Below are 22,337 nucleotides of genomic sequence, written 5' to 3'. Positions count from 1 at the left end.
CCCGTCCACCACGACCGCGATTTAAAGGAACGTACCCTTTATTCGTTTTGGCAGCGCCGCGGCTGGTTTCATCCCTGGGCAGTGCTCGAACCTTCCTCCACGACGAGAGTCTCTCTTCCTCTGCTGGATCTCCCGATCTGCAGGAACTGCCAAGAACAACCGCCACTGCAGGAGCCTCTTCCACTTTTAAGGTACATTGTTCCGCCAGGCCTCCCGTTTCGTTGGGTGTCGCTAAAGGTGTTTTAAATCCTTTACTTACCTACTGGGTTGGCTGCCCCTATCATCTAACATTGTCTTTCACCTTCTGCAACCGCCTTTTCAAATCGTTAAACAAAGACTTGACTGCAGCTACTAGAACAGTTTGATCCTGGGCACATTGCCTTGTACCATTGACTCTGGCACAGGCCTATTGGCTCTGGCTAAATCTCTTACAACTGCCTTCTCTAGATTGCTTCTCACCTAGAAATGTGTTGGTTCACCTAACTCTTATAACCACCTTTTTCCTTCGCTCTTTTTAAACTTGTGAAGTGCCATTTTGCTCGGTTTTCACCTGAGTATTGCATATGCTAAAGTACTGCCTTGCCTAACTTGTTCACAATCTACTTGGGAAGTGTTACTGGTGTGTTAAAGAGTCTTACCCTGTATAACTTGGCCTTTCCCTCCCTTTTGAGAAATTGTTAGAGTGCCATTTCTGCTTGGTTTTCACTGCGCCGTTTTGCTCTTGCTCAAACTGGTCTACAATTTAAATAGGGAGTTGTGTATACTTTTCTTGACTGATTTAACTTGCTTTAATAATAGTGATGTGTGTGTGAACATCAGAGTATGTAAAATAAATATATATATTCTTTTTGATACAAAGCTTTGGTCAGTGTTTCCTTGTTCCATAGTATTGTAGTCCTAATGTGTAAACCCTGAATACTGCTCATCTCCCTCTTGAGATAAGTCTGACTGCTAAGCCACAGCTACCAACTAAATCTTTGTGGTACAGACTGATACAAAAGGGGATTTATTGATCATACCTGTAGTCTTAATCTTCTGTAGTGCTCCCTAAGGGAACTGCACAGGATTCTGCCTAACACCTGGTACCAAAGAAGGGAAGAGGTCTCCGTCCCATCGTGGACCTCAGGGCCTTGAACAAGTTCCTGAGGAGAGACAAATGGAAGATTGTGACATTGAGAGAGATTCTCCACCCTCTCGAGTTGCAGCGCTGGCTGGTATTCATAGATCTTCAGGCTGCTTAAATCACAAGCACAGGAAGTTCCTGAGGTTCCTCATAGGGGACAAGCACTACCAGTTCAAGGTGCTTACCTTTGGGTTGATCTCCTCTCCAAGGGTCTACCCGAAGCTCATGGTGGTAGTCTCGGCTCACCTCAGGAGATCCGGTGTCCTCGTATTCCTGTACCTGGATGACTGGCTGATCCGAGGGAAGTTGGCAGAGCGGGTTCTGTCTCATTTTGAGGACACCTGCTCGATACTCCACCGTCTGGGCTTCTCCCTGAATTTGCAGTCCCAATGTGACAACAGACACAATTGATCAAGACCTTAACTGCTAGTCAGAACTGATTCTAATAGGTTATAACCACATGTACTACAAAATTAAATGTTTCTTTTTGTACATAGTTCATGAATGACAATTAGCAATATCAAAATTTTAAAAACATCATGCAGGTGAGCAGCCTTTGGTCACCAATGGAAGCCAGGTGGCACATCAACAGGAAGGAGTTGCTAGCCATCAGGCTTGGCCTGAAGGCCTTCGGCCCATCTCTGAAGGAGAATCCTGTCCTGATCTTGACAGACAATATGTTGGCCATGTACTACCTGAACAAATAAGGTGACGTGCGCTCCCTTCCCCTCTGCAGAGAGGCAATGCCGCTGTGGTTCTGGGTTGTTAGAGAACCAGATCTCAGAGAATGGACTGGCGAATGCTTCAGCAGGCAGAGCACGGTCTCATACGAGTGGGAAGTGTCCTAGAGCAGTTCTTCACTCTCTTGGGGCACCCCAAGAGTGGATCTGTTTGCCACGGAGTCCAACAGGAAGTGCATATTGTTTTGCTCAAGGGTATTCCCAGCGAACATTGCGCTAGGTGGCGCATTTCGGGTGGATTGGACTTTCCTGCAATTCCTGTTATTTCTTGGGTTCTGAGGAGAGTCTTTCATGGATTCACATGCGCCCGCCAGCTGCCCCTGCAGGCAAACCTGGTTCGGGTATCCACTACTTTGGAGGTTAAAATCTGAAGGGAAGCTGCGGGGGCGTGGCTATTTATACCATATGTCTTATTGGCAGGGCCTAAAGCACCCAAAAAGGACGTTGATAGGACACTGAAGTGTCGAAGTTTTCCATAGGAAAACGCTAAGTTAAAGTGACCAAGGTTTCCCAGCCTGACGATGGGGAATATTCACAGCATGTGAATACATTAAAGATACCAACGCTGGAGAAATTGAGTTAAAGGTAAGAAACTACTCCCTTCTCCAAAGGTCCATCTTCCCTCCACTTTATCTTTCCCAGGCAGAGGAACAATTCCATCGGCTGCATCTGGTGTGGGCCTGTAGCTTCTACCTGTCTTGAAGGATGGAAGTCAGGAAAGATGGCCAGCTGTTCATTGGTTATGCCGGGACACATGATGGCAAGGCTGACCAAACACCCTGTCAAGGTGGACTATTCTCTGCATCTCGGATTTCTATGATCTGACTCGTAACAATGTGCTTGAGGATCTCAGAGCTTATTCTACCAGAGGAGTGGCTGCCACCTATGCCTTGCAGACGGGAGCCACTGTCCTGGACATTTGCTAGGCAGTAACGTGATTGTCTCTGCACAATTTTGCTAAGCCCTACTTCTTGGATTCCCTTGCAGGACAGAACACCCATTGTGGGAAGTCTGTCTTCCCGAGTCTTTTGATCTAGGTGGCCTCTTTGTTTTTCTTCCCCCTCCAGATCTGCAAACTCCTTTGGTGGTGTATCATAGATGAGGAATCTGTGGGAGGAAGGAATGCCTTAAAAGGAGAAATTACTTCTCTCGGTAATGTTCTTTGTGATGGATGTTCCTCTCACAGATTCTTCATCGCCCTCCATACCGGCTCCTCTTGGTTTTGCGATCCCTCAGCGTGAGAGTGCTAGGGAAAAGGGTGGAACGGAGGTTACTGGGCACAGGGCCTCAATATATACTGACTCCAACCTCATGTCTGGTGCAGGGGAGGTAGAGGTGTTGGACGCTGCTGACGTGAAGCCGTGCTGCACCCCGTGGTGGTGGAAAAATGTCATCCGAAGAGCAGCTATGCTGGTGATAGGATATCATAGATAAGGAATCTGTGTGAGAAGCGGTAAGTAATTTATTTCTTCTCATCCGCGTCCTTAGTGGAGGGGGAGGCGGATTGATGCAATACAAGGAGCAATGGTGTCATCACTTCAGCAGCCCCTTCCATGGTTAATTTCAGTGGTTTCCAATGATATTTTGTCTTCCCAGCCAGTCGTCGTCCGTTTCCACCCCCCACGCCCCACCCGCCATCAAGAATGTTAGCAACCCGCAAGAACTATGCTGGACTGAGCGTTGTCCTGGACCGGTCATTTCTCAAACTCTCCTTACCCCTAGAAAGATTAAAGATGGTTTGTTTGTTTGTTTATTTATTTGTATGGCGCACCTTACCCAGGGGCAACAGGGCGCAGGCAAAAGATAATTCGAAGCTTACAATGTTGCAGAAATATACACTTTGAAGTAGTAATAAAAATAATCAGAATTACAGGAATAAGAAATATACAAATCTTCATACATACAAAGTCAATATCTATGCAGGGGTAAATATACAAATATGTACAGGGCTGTTAGAGGCGGGTACTCCTGAGAAAAATATTCAGGATTACAGGAATAAGAGGTATACAAATCTTCGTACATAAAAGGTCAATATCTATACAGGAGGTAAGTGTACAGATGTGTGCTATAAGGGCTGTTAGAGGCGAGGGCAAAGTCGCGAACAAGGTATCACTATCTATGCCTAGGTGTAGAAAGTGCAACTACATACAAGGGTTATTGGAGTTAAGGTGACTGATGAGGTGTCTTCTAAAGTGTAAATATGGTTGGTCAGCTCTTAGGTTGTGTGGCAGAGAATTCCAGAGCATGGCAGCTTTCACCGGGAAACTGTTCCCACCAATGGTGGAGAGTTTGAATCTGGGAATTATCAGGCGGTTGGAATTGATAGTTCTTGTTTGTCGGATGGAGGACTTTCTCTTTACCTTGTCCATCAGGTAGTTGGGGGCGGCATTGTTGAGGGCTTTATGGGTTAGGGAGGCCAACTTTAGTTTGATTTTGTTGTCTGTGGAGAGCCATTTCTGTTGGCGTCTGGTGGTTGAGATATGATCTCTCTTATTAATGCCGAGGGCAGCTCTCAAGGCATTGTTTTGTAGGATTTGAAGCCTGTGTTGCACCTTCCCAGATCGTAGAGTCTCTGTGTGGTGGACTGGCTGTGTGTCTTGGATCTGAACGGCACGTACCCACTTGTGCCAATATTGTGTCTCCACCATCAATTCCTCAGATTTTCAGCAATGGGAAGCATTTTCATTACTGAGTCCTACCATTTGGGCTCAATACGGCACCAAGAGTGTTTACAAAGATGAGAAATGCGGTTGCCAGCCTGTTGAGGCTCAGGGGACAACAGATCCACCCCTGTTTGGACGACCGGCTTGTCAGAGATGAGTCTCCAGTGGAGGCAAAGCAGACCATCCAGTCGTTGACGGACATTCTCTTCTATTTGACATTGTCTGTCTATATGAATAAGTCAGAGCTAATCCCAACACAGATAAGCACATGCACAGGTTTTCAGTGGAACACAATTCTGCCAGAGTATTTCCAACTCTAGGCATGCTGCAAAGATAACTGCACAGCAGTGGCTCATTTAATTACAGAACCTGCGTGCAAGAGTGTGGTGGTACCAACACCTACTAGGCCTACTAACTACTTGTATTCTCACAGTGCCTGGAGCAAGGCTCAAGATGAAGAGAATTCAGTTTCATTTAGCAGCACCCTGGGATCAGGAGAGAGAATTCCCATGGGACAAGATAGCAGTTCCAAAAGACCTTCTCTGGTGCAGGACAAAAAACAATCTGGTGAGCGCAGCCCCACTTCATCTGATTCTCCACACCATAATTGTGATGACAGATTTGTCACTGGAATGTAGGGAGGCCACGTTGGGAGTACATACAATCCATGGTCTATGGTCGTCCCTCGACATAGAAAGTTTACCTCAAACTAAAGCCCATATTCCAAGCATTGACATAATTTCTCCCTTTGCTGCAAAGGATGGGAGTACTGATTCTAACAGGATCTTACACTGTCAATGTTTTTTTGTCAACAAATACTGGGAGGCGGGGGGGGAGTCCATATCCCCAAATCTGTGCATGTTAGCAGTAGAAATCTAGGAGTGGGCAATAGCACAGGGGATGTGGCTCCAAGCGCCTCATAGACGGTGAATAAAAGGTGCGCTCCTCAAAAACAGGAGAGGCTCTTCAGGTGGCTATCCGGACCACTACAGCAGTGTGCAGCGATTTTGACCACAAAGAGGATCCTCTGGCTGTGGAAGATGAGCTGGTTATCCCCACCAGGCTCAAGGGAAGAAGGCTCCGGACTGGATCTTCTCTGGTCGTCGAAGGGTAGATAGCTTAGGACTGCAGCAGGGCTTCACCGGGACGGGATAGTTGCAGCAGCCAACTTCTTCTCCGCTTCTCTTCGGTTCCTTGTAGTTCCAGTGGCGACTCTGACTTCTAGCCCAAGAGTCCTGCCTTTTATGCGAAAATCCCCCATTCACACAGCCTGGCTCAATCACACAGCAGGGGGGTTGTCCTGCCCGGAAAACCACCTCAGCCAATCATGGCAAAGTGCGACTTGGGTTTCCAAGGATACCCTGTGCAGGGGGTGACTACACCCCTCCCTCACATTCAGCCCACCTAGACACCCAGGCGCACCTTTTATTCACCGTCACTGCTGCTGGCTTCAGCCCTGTGTGGTGCAGACCCCTCCAGACGTCGTCCTTCTTGCCAAAGCACCAGGAACCGTGGGTCTGCAGGAAACTACCAGGAACAACTGCCGTGGCACCAGCTTCTTCATTGAATAAGGTACTGTGTTCTGCTCGAGGAAATTTGGGTGAATCCCTTTTCTTCGCCTTCAAGGCTTACCCGTGTCTTCCCTCCTTCTTATAACTTTTGCTTCCTCTGTTGACAATATCTAAGTACTCCTGGCTACGCTGAATCGTGAACAATCCAACTGTGTTGTCCTCGACAACAGGAACCCGGTTCCACTTGACACTGGCTCCGGCCTATTGCCTATGATTTTTGCCCCCACTCTCGCAGGGTATCTCAGGTGCTAAGTGTGTTTTTGCCACGGTAACATTTCTTGCCGCGGATACGCGTTTCTTTAGTAAAGACCGAACTGTCATTACTGTCAAAAGTGATTGCAAGTGTATTCCTGATAACGTCTTTTGTTTCACAACACCGGTCCACTAAAACACAGGGTACTTACCTTGAAGTTATACCGTACATAGTGAATTGGTTAGTTGTATATTTTACGTGTGGTTTTGAATTAATAGAAGTGTCGTGTTTATAACAAACGGTTTAAAAATAAATGTACTTATATTTTTTATCTGAAACCTTGAGTCAGTGTTTGCTTGAGTCAAAGTAATTGTGGTCCCTTTGTGTAATCTCTGCTACTGCTCATATAATCTTGAGATAAGCCTGGCTGCTCCGCTGCTGCTACCACTTTAATATAGTAGTACGGGCTTGTACCAAAGGTAAAACTTGTATTACCACCTGTAGTCTTAATTGTGTGTAGTGGTCCTTAAGGGCACTGCACAGGATTCTGCCTAACAACTTGCCCGGGCTTTAATAGTTTCTTTGAATGAGCCACCCTTTCTCTTCTCCTCTAACGTTCTGAAGCACATCGTATCCTTTTGCAATGGCTGTTGTTTCACATTTTCACTAGTCCTTTGGGCCGACTTCTGAATAGGCTTTAATGCTACATCCATTTGACTCTCAATTTTCACCCACTCTCAATTGCTCACCTCTTTCCACAACTCAACCTCATCAACTTGCTCCATTTCTTCTATGAGGTCACTCGGGTCAACCGCGGATAGCTCCAGCACTTCCACCACCATCTCGCTTTCCAATGCCTTTGCAGGCTTGTTGTCCGATTAAAAAAAAAAAAAAAAAAATAATAATAATTTCATCCAGAAGTATCCGTTCCTTCCTTGCTCTTTTAGGCTCCGGCCTATTATCTCCAGGACGAGGAAGCGTACATTTCTTAGAAATGCTCTTGATCTATTTGATTTTCTCTTGGTCGTAGTTGCCATTTTCTTTGATTTCTTTGAACTTTGCTGAATTTTCTTTGTGACACTCATGGGGGCTTTATTGACTTTCACCGCCTTTGATGGTTTAAACATAGAGAAGATATTCCCTTCTTTAGGAGTCGTCTGTGGGTCCAGTTTATCTGAGGTGGGCGTATTTACCTCAATGGTTATGGGCCGTTCCTTTGCCGCTTCCAGAGCATGTGGTCTGACATTTTCCGTCATTTGCGCTGTCTTAAACTGCGACCTCATCCATTCACAATCAAGTAATAATGCCTCCATCATTAAGGTCTTATCCATAGTTTCTCTCCTGTCCAGTTCGCACAAGCGGTTTTGACAATTAACAGAGGCTTCAGCTTCTTTGTCCATCCTAGATTCAACTTTGTTGGCCAAAGCTTCGAGGCTTATCAACTTATTTGACAATGCTGTAATCGAGAAAGATTGATCCTGAAGGCTGGTGTTCATCGCCTTGTACAATTTTGTGAAAGGCAACAATGATGTTGTTAATGAGGCCATCATAAACTGTTGGAGATGAGCCCAATCTTCCGTTCTTAAGGGGGCTTCTTTGTTCCAACAATCCTTTCCCACATAATCAGAACATTGATGGGAGGAGCCTGAAGAGGGAGTAGAGACAGTGGTTTCTCTTTCCTCAAACACTAAACCTTCCCCATTTTCCCCAATGGAGCTCCGGTTCAGTGCCCTTTCTTCAATATACTCCTCTTCATACTCCTTATTAGGCGATCCCAAGTGACCAAGCTCAATAGCTTCCTCAGATCGACTCTGTTCCTTCTCAGCCCATTGTTCTGTTTGCTGGTAGGCTGATTTCCGCTCCACAGGGACCTTCACGCCCCCTAAATGCGGATTTGAATAACTCCTTTCAGCTGCTTGTAATTCTACCAGCATATCTGCTTGTTTCAATGATTGATCTAGAATTTTCACACGTTCATTGACGTGTGACAAACTGAGGCATTTTTGTTGAGCAATTTTTATGGTCGGGTCTGACGGTTCCTTCGCCAAATGTGCCACCAGCCCCACATTCAGACCACTTTCTGGGGGCCAGAGCCGCTCGCACACCTCCACTGCCTGGTCATTACTGGCTTGACTATCCCGACGCATTTCACTTGTCTCGTTTCATCTCATTCAAACTTATCTTTTATCCGGTACTGGTCCATCCTTTTCTCTTCATTCGGACTAATGCTCAGCGGGCAACTTGAGTTCAGAGAGTTCCTTTGTGCACCCGCCAGAATGGTTTCCCCATCCCAATTTCTTTCAATGGGTTCAGGTTCACGGCCAATGCTGTTTCCTTCCTTCGGCGACGCCTGTCATAGCCGTCGGCACAGCTACTGCATTATCGGTTACAATGGAGGCAGTCCAACTCAAGTGTGCCCTTTTAAACAAAACTCCTCTCTCCAGGAGGGAATTGTTGGAGTTCACCAGCCCCCCCACTCCCCCATCCCCTTCTCACGTTCACCATATTGGCTGGGCAATGTACAATAGCAGAAACTGCTTGTCCCATACTTCCAATTGAGGTTTCAGATTCACCATTCCCTCCAGATTCATCCTGGCTCCCAGCATCAATAGTATTAACTACGCTCTCCCCCCGCCTTACCTGAAGGCGTGTACTCATACTCGTGACTCAATGTCACCGGAATTCTTCAGTTAGAGACTAGGGTGCTTGGCTGCTCCGCTCAGCGAACTCCGGCAAATTCCTGCTTGACTCCACTTCTCTCCGCTCTGCGAACAAATGGAGTATATGGAACCGGCAGCAGTCGGGCAGGCAGGCAGGGAGGGGCTAACAAACCACCAAGGATCTTTAAAGCGGCAGTGGCAGTAATCCGCTTCTCAGCTTCACCGAAGAACAGCAGGCAAGCAATCGGGCAACTCTGGCAAACTCCCACTTGACTCCACAATTTAAAAATGTCATTCTGATATACTGCACCTTTCGGACATGGACATCATTATGGATGTATTTATCGGATGGCGTGATGTACATGAGAACAGATTTGCATGGAAAGATTACCTATAATAGTGGTAATTTCAATTAAATGTGTTTTACATTCAGAATGGTTTGTACTAGTCTTGTGAATGAAACTCAAAGCATTATGCTATGTTAATTTAGACACCTCACAACAAATCCCTTGTTTTAATCAACGATAACACATTTTTGGGGCAAATCGTGCTAACTTTTTCAGCATTCGGATTAAGGTTTTGGTAAGTGCAACAAAGAAATCTTGCCCGTACCGAAAATGAAAAGTCGGCACCCATATTAGTCCTTGGCTTGTCCTGCCAGGATTGATTGATAAAATATGGCATTAATATCGCCCCTGTACACAAGTGTTTCCAGGCACGACAAGACCAGGAGGGGGAAACAAAAAGGAAGGACAAAAATAACGATCTTACTAGGCCTTGTGTCATTTAGATCACGCAAGAGCTGGGAAGGGGGGAGGGGTTAACTGCTGAGGGTAGGGGGAGGATGGAGAAGTGCAGGGCAAACAAAAAAACAAGAGTGCAGCCGACGGGTGGAAAAGAAGTGCAAGAGAGGGGACTGTAGGGTTACAGATACAGACCACAAGTGCAGGGGAGCCAAGAGGCAGTGCAGGATTGCAGCTGGACAGGCAGGGACCTGGGCCCGAATTCAGAGGGTGACCAGGTGATCAGTGCATGGAACAGCCAGGTGATCATCAGAAGAGAGCAGGCAGAAGCAAAGAGAAAGGTGTTGAGTTGCTTCCGGAGTGGCGTAACACAAAATGTGGGGGCCCGCCTGCGAGCAATGCTGTGGGCCACCCCCCCCCAACTTGGCAACAAATCACTGGTCGTGCCACTCTGGGCCGGCATAGATTATCACGCTTGCGCAATTCGCACAAACGTGCTGCTGAAGGGATATGCTGCACACTGCACTAGGAGAAAGATGTAATTATGTGTTTTAATGCGATATACAGCACACTTTCTGAGAAAAATTGGCTAAAAAGCCAGTGTTTGCAATTGTTTTGTAGGGTAACACCAATCCAATAGATGCACGTTACCAACATTGCACAGGAACATTAATGCTTTGCTATTAAAAATGCCATGCCACAAAGAAAACATTTCCAACTGGCTGCACATTGTAGACCAGTGTAGACATGTAATAACGTTACAGTAACGCATGCCAGGCCACATTTAGACATAATCAGAATGGTTGAACCAAAATGCCAATCAAAGCAATAACACTGAGCAAGAAGAGAACACACATTCAAGCCTGTGGCCTTTAACAACACGGCCAGCCTTGTCCGATTTCTGTAATCACTCTTTCGCCATTGGAACGTTCCCCTCTCCCCTTAAGCACTCCCTTATGCACCCACTCCTCAAGAAGCCGTCTGCCGATCCTGCCTGCCTGGCAAACTATCGCCCAATCTCCATCACCCCTTTCCTGGGAAAACTGTTGCAAAAGCTGGCCATCTCCCAGCTTACTCTGCACACAGAATCTGTTGGTTGTCTCCATGACCTTCAGTCTGGCTTCAGAGCTGCCACAGAAACTGCTCTCCTGAACAGCTGTAAAGATCTGCTCTCTAACCTTGATTCCAGCATTCCTTCTGTCCTCATCCTCCTTGATCTTTCCTCTGCTTTCGACACGGTCAACCATGCCATCCTGATCAACCCTGATCAATCGACTCCATGAGAACCTGGGCATCACGGATCAGGCCCTTGAGTGGCTGACCTCCTTCCTCTTGGACAGCCCCTCCCAGGTCCAACTTGGTCGCTTTCTCTCCACTCCATCTTCTCACCATGGTTTTTCAACCTCTACTTGGCCCCTTTGGCCCACCTGATCTCTACCTTCTCGTCTATCTTTCAGTGTTATGAGGATGACACTCCACATTCCTTAAGGCTCCCCTTAGACTCCTCTCCTATCGCGCTCATTCCTGACTGTCTATCTGTGATTCAGGGTTGGTGCGCCTCCAAAGATCTCTGCCTTGATGTCAGTAAGATGGTGATCCTTCTCATTTGGACTCCTGCCCCTGCTTTCCCCCTCTCACTCTGGCCGCCCGCCTTGGGCCCTCTTCCTTCGCCTTCCTGTGAGGCAAACAACCTTGGTATCATCTTTGACTCCACTGTCTCTTTCTCTCCTCACATCTCAGATGTCACCAAGAAGTCCCACTACCAGCTGCTCCTCCTCAAAGGGACTCTTCCCTTTCTCACTTTCCCCCAGAAGCTCACTCTCTCCAGAGCCCTGGTTCTCTCTAGGCTGGACTACTGCAACAGCCTCTTTCTCAATCTGCCTTCCTCTACTCTTCACCCTCTGCAACTAATACAGAACAGGACTGCAAGACAATCCTTGGCCTGAAGCCCAGGGATCGTATCTCTCCAGCCTTGAAATCTCTCCACTGGCTCCCAGTTGCTGCAAGGATCAAGTTCAAGACCCTTTGCATTGTTCACAAGGCTTTCTGGGCCTGGGGCCCGCACTACATCCAACGCTCTCTTACAAAATATATTCCTTCTCGAGCCCTTCGCTCAGCTGCCTACAACTCTCTAAGGGTTAGACGCTTCTCCAGGCAGAGAGTAGGGGGTAGATCTCTCTCCTCTGCAGGTGCCTCCCTCTGGAATAGCCTCCCTACTCCTCTTAAACTTGAGCCGGACCACCTGAAGTTCCGGAAGCAGCTCAAAACTTTCCTCTTCTCCTCTGCTTTCTCTCTCTCCCTCCCCTGCTGGCCTACCCGTCTGCTGTACCAACTAGTTGCTTGGCTACCCTCACTTGTCTACAGGCACGTTATTAATGACTTATATCATATCATTTGATCACAGATGTCCAGAAAGATATACAATGCCGCAGTAAGAAACGGCTAGAGTGGTAGCACCCAAATGGCAGACTAGCCAGGTAATTCACTTAGCAGGACTGCTTTATCAGCAGTGCCCAGTTAAAAAAAAGTCATACAAAACTGAGGAATGACTAGACTGGCTGCACCAAAATGCCTCTAGCCACTGATACCACATATCATGCCTGCTTAACCTGGACATGGACAGCCATTATGATTTGTTGCACAATCCTGTCCCCACCCCCCCGCCCCCCACCCCCCACACATACCCTCTCCCTCCCAACTCTACCCTAACCTCCAAAATCAGCTCCTGGGCCCAGAATTACCTCCATGTTCCTCTTCCTTGTCCCATAGCTTACGTATGAGGCTCTTTGCCTCATAGGTAAGTACCGGAATGAGGAAGAGTGGGACTAGGAGTAATGAAGATTATAGGTAGCTAAGTCAGGCATTACCTCCATGTACCTCTACCTCATCCCAGTACTTGTGTATGAGGCAGAGTGCCTTATACACAAGTACTGTCTCGTACACACTGGAACGAGGAACAATAGGGCTAGTAGTAATGAGTAATCAAGGCATTAAACACAAGTATTGGTGCAACACCATTGAGTTGACTGGGATTCAGCACCCTCAACCCCCTGAAATTTTGGGCTATGTTGACTCGACCTGGCTGACCTTCAGAGCAGTTGCCAGACAGAACAGGACACCGATGTTAAATGGTATTACTCACCACTCCGAATAGGCCGAAGATGCAGAGAAAATGACCTTGGAGATGTTGGTATAAGATTCCGAATTCAGCCTTCCATCCCAGCTCCCCTGAGTACAAGACTCAGGCTTCCTCAAAGAGGGGCTCTTTTCCACAATGTACCTCTCTGCTGTTTCAGTTAGAACAGACAGAGATGTCAATTGAGTAAAAGAGCGGGGAGAACACACACCGCCAATACCAATGCTGCAAAAGAATACCAAGATATTAGACAGTGTTGATATATTACAATATATTACAAGTGATTAGAACAGTTGAAAAGATTGGACAACTACCTAGATAGATATTGGAGTGGAGTTGAGTTTCCCCGGGATGATCTACAAAGAATAACACAAATGAGTGGAATTGAACTAAATCAGTATCGATTCCCACTATAGTTATAGAATTGATAACAACTGACCTGAGTAAAGATAAATGGAGTAAGGGGAGTCCAGGATTCTGAAGACAACGACAGGAGAAAATAACAAACAGGGAAGTTAGTACAGGTAAGTAACCCCGAACGGCACGAGGGACGCACTAGTGCCGGGTTGGTGCAGTTCAGGAGGGCGTTCATATGCACTTAGGAGCAATCTCACAGAAAAGTCACTCAATGTCCCAGAATCCAACAGAAGACAATATCCATGGAAGACAATAGGTATGTACCCGAGTACACGAGTATAGTTGAGTAGCTGTTGAGATGATCCGGCTAGTAGACAGCAAATTGATTTGCAGAGCGGCAACCAGGAAAGAACCGCAAGACACAGAAGAGAGCAGTATCCAGTAGTGTTCCGAGTCCAGCAACCAGACGAGCACGACAAGAATAAAGGAGGAGACGAGGCAATCCAAAATTCAGGCAAAAGGTCAAAACCAGGAGTTCAGATAAGGATTTGTGTATGGAGACACAAAGAGGAAACGAATGAAACCGCGTGTAGCTGGTAACGCTAATTAGCAGCAACAAGCCCCTTGGAAGACGGTGGTTTTATAGTCGTAAGAGGGGCGTGGCTTGCTGTACGTCTTCCACGTACAAGACGTGTCAGGTGACCTGGAGTGAGTCGACGTTTGTACAGACGCCATGGTAGCTTGTACCTGAACCATAGAGGAGCCTGTAAAGAAGTTGTATCCTGCAAGGATGCCCGCAGGGAAGCCTGAAGTGTAACAAATGGCACCTGGGTTTCGTTGTTAACAAGAGCCCAGCAATTACTAACAATGCATTTCACTGTTAGTACCTGTATTGAAATGCCACATTTTTTAAGCAATTGAAATCGTGATGTGGGTTTAATACTTGGATGCCAGGGGAGTGATTGGAAGGGTAGAGAGGGAACAGGAGACCACTAATTCTCACAGCAGTCCATAAGTGGATGCATTCAACCTTAAGGGAGAGAGTTAACTGCTTGTAACATTGAAACTGCACTAGAATAGTCTCATTAAAATGCATAAAGAAATTAGATGCCCCCAAACAAATCAGTTTGCCCCTCCCCCACCACCCATGAAGTTAGCACCTCTCCCAACATTTGAAGGGTTAGCCCCCCGAAATGTAGGTTTTGTTGTGCCCCTGAACGCAAGCACACACACTGTTCACCAAATACACACACGCACACCCAGCCATCCATACATTTAAGTGTGCATTTTTTCACTATACAGGCATACCCAGGTAGCCATCCATACATTTAAGTGTGCACCCTTTCACCATACAGGCACACCCAGGCAGCCGCCCGTACATTTAAATGTGCACCCTTTCACCATACAGGCACACCCAGGCAGCCACCCGTACATTAAAGTGTGCACCCATTCACCATACACTCACACAGGCAGCCACCTATACATTTAAGTGTGCACCCATTCACCATACACTCACACAGGCAGCCACCTATACATTTAAGTGTGCACCCTTTCACCATACAGGCACACCCAGGCAGCCACCCGTATATTTAAGTGTGCACCCTTTCACCATACAGGCACACCCAGGCAGCCACCCGTACATTTAAGTGTGCACCCTTTCACCATACACTCACACACGTCATGGGGTTGTGGGGAGCCCTAATACTTCAAAAAGAAATTGAGCCTCACTACAACTATGCCAGTCCGGAAAACAACGGTGCTGGTAAGCTTACCAGCACCGTTGTTTCCGGACTGGCATATTACAGCTCTGCGGGCGGTTGCCGTCCTGCCCGGCAGGTCATACTTGCGGGGCAGAACAGCACCCACCCGCAGAGTTTTCACGGAAGCACTGGCACCATTATTAACTGTGCTGGTGCCTTCGCAGCCCCATTCCCATAGAGTCCGATGGAAATGGGGACTTACCATTTGCCGGCACCTGACTTCCCGGACCGCTGGGGTTGTAATCCCCCAGTGTTACCGGGAAGTCGGGCACCGGTAAATCATTACAGGTCCGGTGGCAACCTGCCGGTAGCACCGGCACGGTTACCGCCAAGCCCGTAATGAGGCCCATTGTTTTTCTGTTACAGAAATCATTTCTTTATGAATGCAGAATAAATTCAAAAATTCTCCAGTGGGGCCCCCTCCCAGGACATGTGCTGGCAGGGCCCCCGCAGAGCTACGGCCCCTGTTATGCCAGTGCCTCGGAGAGTTGGAGGTGGAAGAGCGGAGAGCTTGAGAAGGCAGATAGATAGGAAGCGAAAGTTCGAGGTAGTGTGGTCCCAGGCCCCAGAAAGCCTTGTGTACAATGCAAAGGGTCTTGAACTTGATCCTTGCTGCCACTGCGAGCCAGTGAAGGGATTTCAGAGCTGGAGAGATATGATTCCTGGGCTTAAGGCCAAGGACAGGTCTCGCAGTCCTGTTCTGGATGAGTTGTAGAGGACGGAGAGTAGAGGCAGGAAGATTTAGAAAGAGACTGTTGCAGTAGTCCAGCCTAGAGGGCACCAGAGCTCTGGAGACAGTGAGCTTCTGGGGGAAAAGTGAGGAAGGGAAGCTGGTAGTTTGACTTCTTATGTTGGAGATGTGGGGAGAGAAGGAGAGTGTGGAGTCAAAGATGACCCTGAAGTACTTAGCCTCACAAGTAGGAGAAGGAAGAGGGCCCAGGCTGGGTGGCCAGAGAGTGAGAGGAAAGGAGGGAGCTGGTGTTCCGGTGAGCAGGATCTCCGTCTTACTGGCATTAAGGCATAGATCATTGGCAGCACGCCACTCCTGAATTGCAGAAAGACAGTTGGGAATGAAAGGATTAGAGGCGGCTTAGCAGAGCCTGAAGGAGGGCTGAGTGTCATCTGTATAGCACTGGAAGTTGGAACATAGGGCAGCTATGTGGTGGGTAAGAGGTGCCAGGTATTGGTTAAAACGCCAAGGTGAGAGATTAGACCCCGGTGGAACGCCACAGGTAAAGAGAGCTAGATGAGAGGAAGACCCCTGTTGGACCTGGGGGGGGGTCTATTAGTGAGAAAGGAGGTCAGCCAGACCAGGTCCTGATCAGTGATACCTAGGTTATCACGGAGCCGGTTGAGCAGGATGGCATGGTTGACCGTATCAAAAGCAGAGGAAAGAAAGAGGAGAATGAGGACAGACGGAAGGATAGGATTGAGGTTTGAGAGCAGGTCTTCACAGATGTTCAGGAGAGCAGTTTCCGTGCTTCTGGCTGCTCTGAAGCCGATTGGTCGGTACTTCAAAGATCCTTGGATCAGGTGATGGCACTTGCTCCCGTTCCTCCTTGAGGTACTGTGTCGGTTTGCTTAGCTCAAATTGGGAAACTTTCAGAGGAACAAATGAAAACACATCCCTTCTGGAAGGATGGATTGATGGATTAGCCCTTCCTCACAGATTCCTCATTGACCTCTGCACCTACCCTTCATACATTGATCTTGTTCCATCTAGTTCTGTTTACTACGCTTCTGAGCATTGGGGAAAAGGGTGGAACTGGGGAAAAGGGTGGAACTGAGGTTATGGTGCGCTGCTGGCTCTACATTTGCTACCCATGATGTCCCTTTCAGCGCCATGGGAATGGCTAAAGGTTTTCTGAAGATCAGCTTCCGCTATCTAAAATGAGGAATCTGTGGGAAGAAGGATTAATCCATCCGAAAGAACATTACTGAATGCAAGTCATTTGTTCTGGTTTTTAGTCTTATTACTGCTCAAGCAGACACTCTGCAGATTTCATCTATATGCTGTACTGCACCATTGATTGTCTGTTTTTCCTAACAGCAATATTTTTGCTTCCGTTTGCAGTGACTGAGAGCGACGAACTGTGCGTCTTTCCCTTCACTTTCAATGGAACTACTTTCACAGAATGCACTATGGCAGGACGGCAGCGGATGTGGTGTGCCATAACAAAAGATTTTGAAAGAGATCAGAAGTGGGGGTTTTGTGGAAAGAGTAAGTATGCATTGTCCGTTATTCATTTGGTTAACAAATAAAGACTGTTAACTCCTCTATGGCATACTCATCCTGAAGTACCCACCCTCTCATGTCTATACTCTTTTTGTATCTTTTCTTACTACTTGTCCAATTAATTGAGTAACTGAGCTCACTACAGAACCATGTTTCAACAGAAAAGTAATTATTATTCATCTCTGATCATATTATCTGTAAATACACATCTGATAGAAGCTTTTTGTTTTCGTATACCGTTCCAGCTCCCACATCTACTTGCCTTAAAATGTAATGTAATTTTTAAGGCGCTCGATCAGCAAGATATCCTAGCTTGGCTTTGGTCACATATCTTGAAGTTCGGCCAACTTTTGTTCAAAAAAGTATTTTTCTTTAGTGGCTATGTCCCATTACTTTTCCTGTATTCACAAAAATAATGTACATCAGCACCAGGGGTCCATGTCTTTTCCAAGTGCTTCTGTCTCGAACAGCTCCCTCAGAGAACTTGGAAGAGGAAATAACTTTTCACCTGATTTTTGCTCTGCCCTGGCTGCGGCTAAGTATTTTTTAACAGGAGTTTTGAAAAAACTTTTTTGTTACTTCTGGCTACCACTTGCATGCTTATGATTTTTCAACTGTTAAGAGCATGTCTGTGTGTCTCTACATGTGTCTGTGTAGTACTCACATAAAAAGCTGGTGCTCAATTGGTTATCCTGTTCACAAGCAATGATTCATGTTTGGCAGTGGGTCACCAGGAAAGTAACTGCTTTGTCTGGTACTAAATTGTCATCGAAGCCCAGGTGAGCTCTTCCTGACAGGTTTTAAGTCACAAAGTTCAATGAGAAATTTTCCACTGCATTCAGAATGCACTCGACATCTCCAAGGTGTGGCCCTCTGAACCTTGTGTTTAGGGCCATGTCTTCCTAATACATTTTTATATAGCGCTTTAAGCATGAGTCCTCCCATTTTTAAGAGCTGAAATAATTATTATTTTAGCCAATTTTATGGCATTCTGCGTTTCACCCTCAGAAGAATGGAAGAACTAAGTTGGCTCTGCTAGTATCAGTCCTGTATGCAGATTTCACAATCAGCGATTGGTGGCTTAGTGCCTTTTGCAAACGCTTCCTGCCCCTGCTTTCAAGCAGAGACTAGTGCAATCAGACGATACTGCAGAGAGAGAACTTGATGCAAGAAAAGTTTTGGTTAATTAGTTAAAAGGTTTCCCCAGTAGGAAAGTTCTTAAAGAGCCAGTATTCAGAGTATTGTTTGATAAGATGACAGTGTTTTAAACAGTACTCATTCAGGTTCTGCTTGATCATCCTTGTACTCCACAAGCTCTCCTGCTAAAATACCCTATAAAGCCTTTTTGTCCAGACTGTGACTTGTGTCTCTATAATGGGTGGAGCCGCCCCCCCCCCTTTGGTGGAAGTATGATGCTGACTAAGATGTCTAGAGGCTCTAAAATACCTCCGGTGAAACTACCTCTTAAGCTCTTTCTAATGGGTTGCTTTATCCCCAGATTTCACATCTACAAGTCTGACATCAGAAACTTTTTCAGCCGCCATGTAGAACTCTGTGTTGCTGAACTCTGCGTTGATGACTCTGCATGTGACTTAATTAGTGGTGTATATATGACTGTGCACTGTGGCGTTAGTTCCTTTTTTCTTGTGCTCAGAATGTTGCTTTTGGAACCAACTTCTGCTATTAGCTCGTTTGGTTTGGGTCCGGGCCCTACCAAATACCTCAGGCATCAAACCCTCTGTGAAGCCCATGTCATTCTCTGAACAGCATAAGCTTTCTCTGTTGCTTGCGTTCCAACCATGGTTGAAGGTTTTTGATGGCTGCTCAGATTGACCTCTTGCTGTTGTGTGCTTTGAGGTTGCTCATCCTTAAGCTGGTTTTCCTGGTTGCAATCACTTCTGCAAGGTGAGGGCATCAGCCGCAGGCTTTCTTTCTGTGATAGTAATTTAGTGCACTATAAATAGTTTTTTGCTGTGGTGGTACTGGTATGAAATTTAATGTTTGCTTCACATTTTAAGATGTATGATTGTGTTATCCAAATAGACAACATTGTCAAAAGCCCCCTTACCTAGTTTTCGCCAAGCAAAAGATAACTTCCAGAGTGTGACAGTAGGCCTTCAGCAAGGTTGTTTCTGACTCACTCATCTCACCGGTCTCAAAAGATAAACGTATCCATTTAAGATGAAGGAGAGGTTTCATCGTCTGGACCCAAAGACGTCTCTGTTACTGTGTCTCTTGGACGAGAAATCTCAGGAAGGATAAACAGCTTTTGGTTTCTTTGCTTGTGCTCAGGCTGGTAGGGCTATTCCTAATCAGGCCCTGAATTAACCTCTGCATTTTTGGTGCATTCCACCAGAGGGTGGTGGCTATCAATGCATTGCGGAGGGTGTCTTTCCTTTTGTGGCCATGACAGGCGGCTATGTGCGCTTCTCTGCACACCTTTGCCCGATACTACCGCCTGGATCCGTTTTCAGGTCAGGAATCAACCTTTGGGCATGCCGTAGTCCAGAGTTTACTTCTTTGGGAGCTGATTTTTCCCTCACCTTTCTCCATCATTGGATATGATATGTTACTTATAACACGCTTAATACCCAGGGGTTTCTAAACGTGGACCCGAGGATCCAACCTGTGTTGCTACGTGTCGTCTTGATTCCAAGGCGAGCACGTTGCCCCTGAGCTATCCTCCCGAGACATCGATTCACATGCTGTTTGAATATTTCCTGTCAGACTGGGAATTCAGTAAAGCAAATTTGTAAACTGCGGTCACTTTATTGCTCGATCAGTCAAATTCAGGTAATATTGCCCCACAGCCAATTGACAGGTCTCCCTTAACTTTGCCCCTAGAGGCCATCTTCAGATTTTTTTTACTCCACTTTCAGTGTTGGTAGTCAATAAATCTCTCCATCCCTTGATGTTTTGTTAATTGTTCCTTTGTTTTTCCGACTGTTTCTTTGACTCTTCTGAATGCCAGGAACTTCCTCCTCCCGTTAGTGGTGGTGTTCCAGCTTCTCAAAGCCTCCAGAGGTACCTTTCGGTTCCTTTTCGTTGAGGCCTTGGAATTGTCTGTGAATCTATGGCAGACACCAGAAAGAAGAGCTGTTTCAAAGTCTCAGCTACCTGTCACTTGAACGTTTATGTGGAGGATCTTCACGACGACTGTCTCTTTCCTGACCACAAGATTGGCAACTGTTCCATCTGCCAGTCTCTCTCCATCAAGACACTTCTGAGGTTGGTGACTGGGCTAGACAATGGTTCTGGAGACTCTGATACAGCTTCTGTCTGGAGTCAAGCTTCCCTCAGGCAGTGCGAGACCCCTGGACCGCATCTCCTCGTCCAAGTGTTCATGTTCCCACTTTGACTCTTCCCAGGGGAAAAGAGCTAAGAAGGGACATACAACCTAAGTTTGGCCTGCCACCTCATCACCAACAGTGTAAACATCCTCCACGTCCTGTGTTGGCGATGGCCTCGTCAACTAAGACTGCTGATCATCTATGAAACACCCGCCGGTGCCTTCTTTTGGTCTGCACCAGTCTTCTACAAAGAAGCAGTCATCTCGTCACCTCCTTCTGGCCCGTCCGTGAACTCTTTGTCTATGACCCTGTTGACGACTCATAAGCAGACAAAGTCCTCTGTTCCTTGATTACGTCCATGGCCCCGTCCACACCAATTCCAATGACTACTTTGACGTCAGCGGTGCACCAAACCCCATTGACATTTGTGGCCACTATGACCACATCGTCGACGGCAATGGTGCACTCCTCTTTGTCTAGGGCTCCATGAGCAGTGTCCAAATATGGGGATTTAACCTCTACGCTTTCAGCCTTACAAAGGCCTATACGTATCCATCTGCTTTTTATGCTTTGTCACTATGTTCCTGCTGCTGCTCCTTGACCTTCAATGGTTTCACCTGAGGCCATATTGCAACCTGTCTACTCCAGCTATGGTTTCAATGATTATGCCTCCCCACAAGCTATTTCTGCTCCTTTTGTGCCATCTCCCAGACTGGCTCCCACTCAACCTTTTTTGGCAGTCCACACTACAGAGACTGCTCTCGGAGTTGCAGCATAGGCTTCCTGCTCCATCTTTTGCGGCCAAGTCAGGATCTTCCAGCTGGCCCATTGCCTGCTCCGCCGTCTCCTACTAGATACCCCTCGCGCACCCTCACACCTGCTCTTCCTGCCAACCTCAAGGAAACTGATTCAGTGGATGACGTCTTTCAAGGTGAAATGTCTACTCACACTGATACCTCAGACGAGTTTGTTAATGTACCAGAGGATGATGAACCAGAGGCATCTCCACTCAGAGATTCTCCCCTGATGAGATTGGTTCCTTCCATGCCCTCATGTCCAGGGCTACTAAATAGTTTGATCTGGTCTCAGAGAAACAAATGAAGAAAGTTTTCTTGTACCAGCGAAGGGAGCAGACGAGACCATCTGTGCATGCCATACCTATCCTCGAGGACATCTGAGAAGACACTCTTGACCATGAGAAATCCTTTTTCTCCAGCATGGGGTCTGGCATGGATTCACATGCTCATGAATATTCCCCGTCGTCAGGCTGGGAATCCTCGGTAAAAGAAAAAATCAGTTTGTTTCGTTTCTGAACTGTCTTTCTACTAATAACCAATCACTGGTCTCTGGGTCATACTGCCCCCAGCCAATGACTGCCCTCTACCTAAGCCCCTCCGGCAGCCATCTTCAGATTTTTACAGCACGTTCGAGTTTTATTCTCATTTTTCGGTCAGTTCGTGCCTCAAGCTCCACCGATTCTTCTACCAATTAACGGGGACCCGTTTCGGAAATGTCTACGCCCCTCAAGTGCGATTTTTCATCGAATTTCACTTCTTGGAGGATTCCGGAAGATCTTTGAGGCCTACCCCGCGTGGATATGGCCCAGGACAAAGGAGACTCGACGTCCATTGGATCCAAGCTGTTTAGGATCTGCCCAGGATGTGGACTGCAGAATGTCTTCAAGGAAGATGAACACTCCTGGTGCCTCTACTGCCTGCATTCTGACAAGTCACACGTGGAGGAGGACTGTGCGTTCTGCAAGAACATGTCCGCCCGGACCATGATGGACCGTCGTACACGACTCGCTAACTGGCTGGAGGCGAAGAGCCCAGCAGCAGATGAGAAGTCGTCGTCTGAGTGGTCTT

General features: G+C 46.9%; 1 protein-coding gene across 1 annotated transcript in view; it reads left to right on the top strand.

Annotated features, from left to right (window-relative positions):
- Positions 1 to 22,337, top strand: part of IGF2R (insulin like growth factor 2 receptor) — a 2,762,372-nt gene that overhangs the window by 2,275,012 nt on the left and 465,023 nt on the right. Inside the window, 1 exon segment of the mRNA XM_069606818.1 lies at positions 17,021 to 17,167. Coding sequence (XP_069462919.1) covers positions 17,021 to 17,167 — 147 coding nt within the window.

The sequence above is a fragment of the Ambystoma mexicanum genome, chromosome 4p (assembly GCF_040938575.1).
Source record: "Ambystoma mexicanum isolate Mex_15411 chromosome 4p, UKY_AmexF1_1, whole genome shotgun sequence".
Taxonomy (NCBI): domain Eukaryota; kingdom Metazoa; phylum Chordata; class Amphibia; order Caudata; family Ambystomatidae; genus Ambystoma; species Ambystoma mexicanum.
The sequence above is the reverse complement of the archived record's forward strand: the minus strand, read 5'-3'. Positions and strand labels throughout refer to the sequence as shown.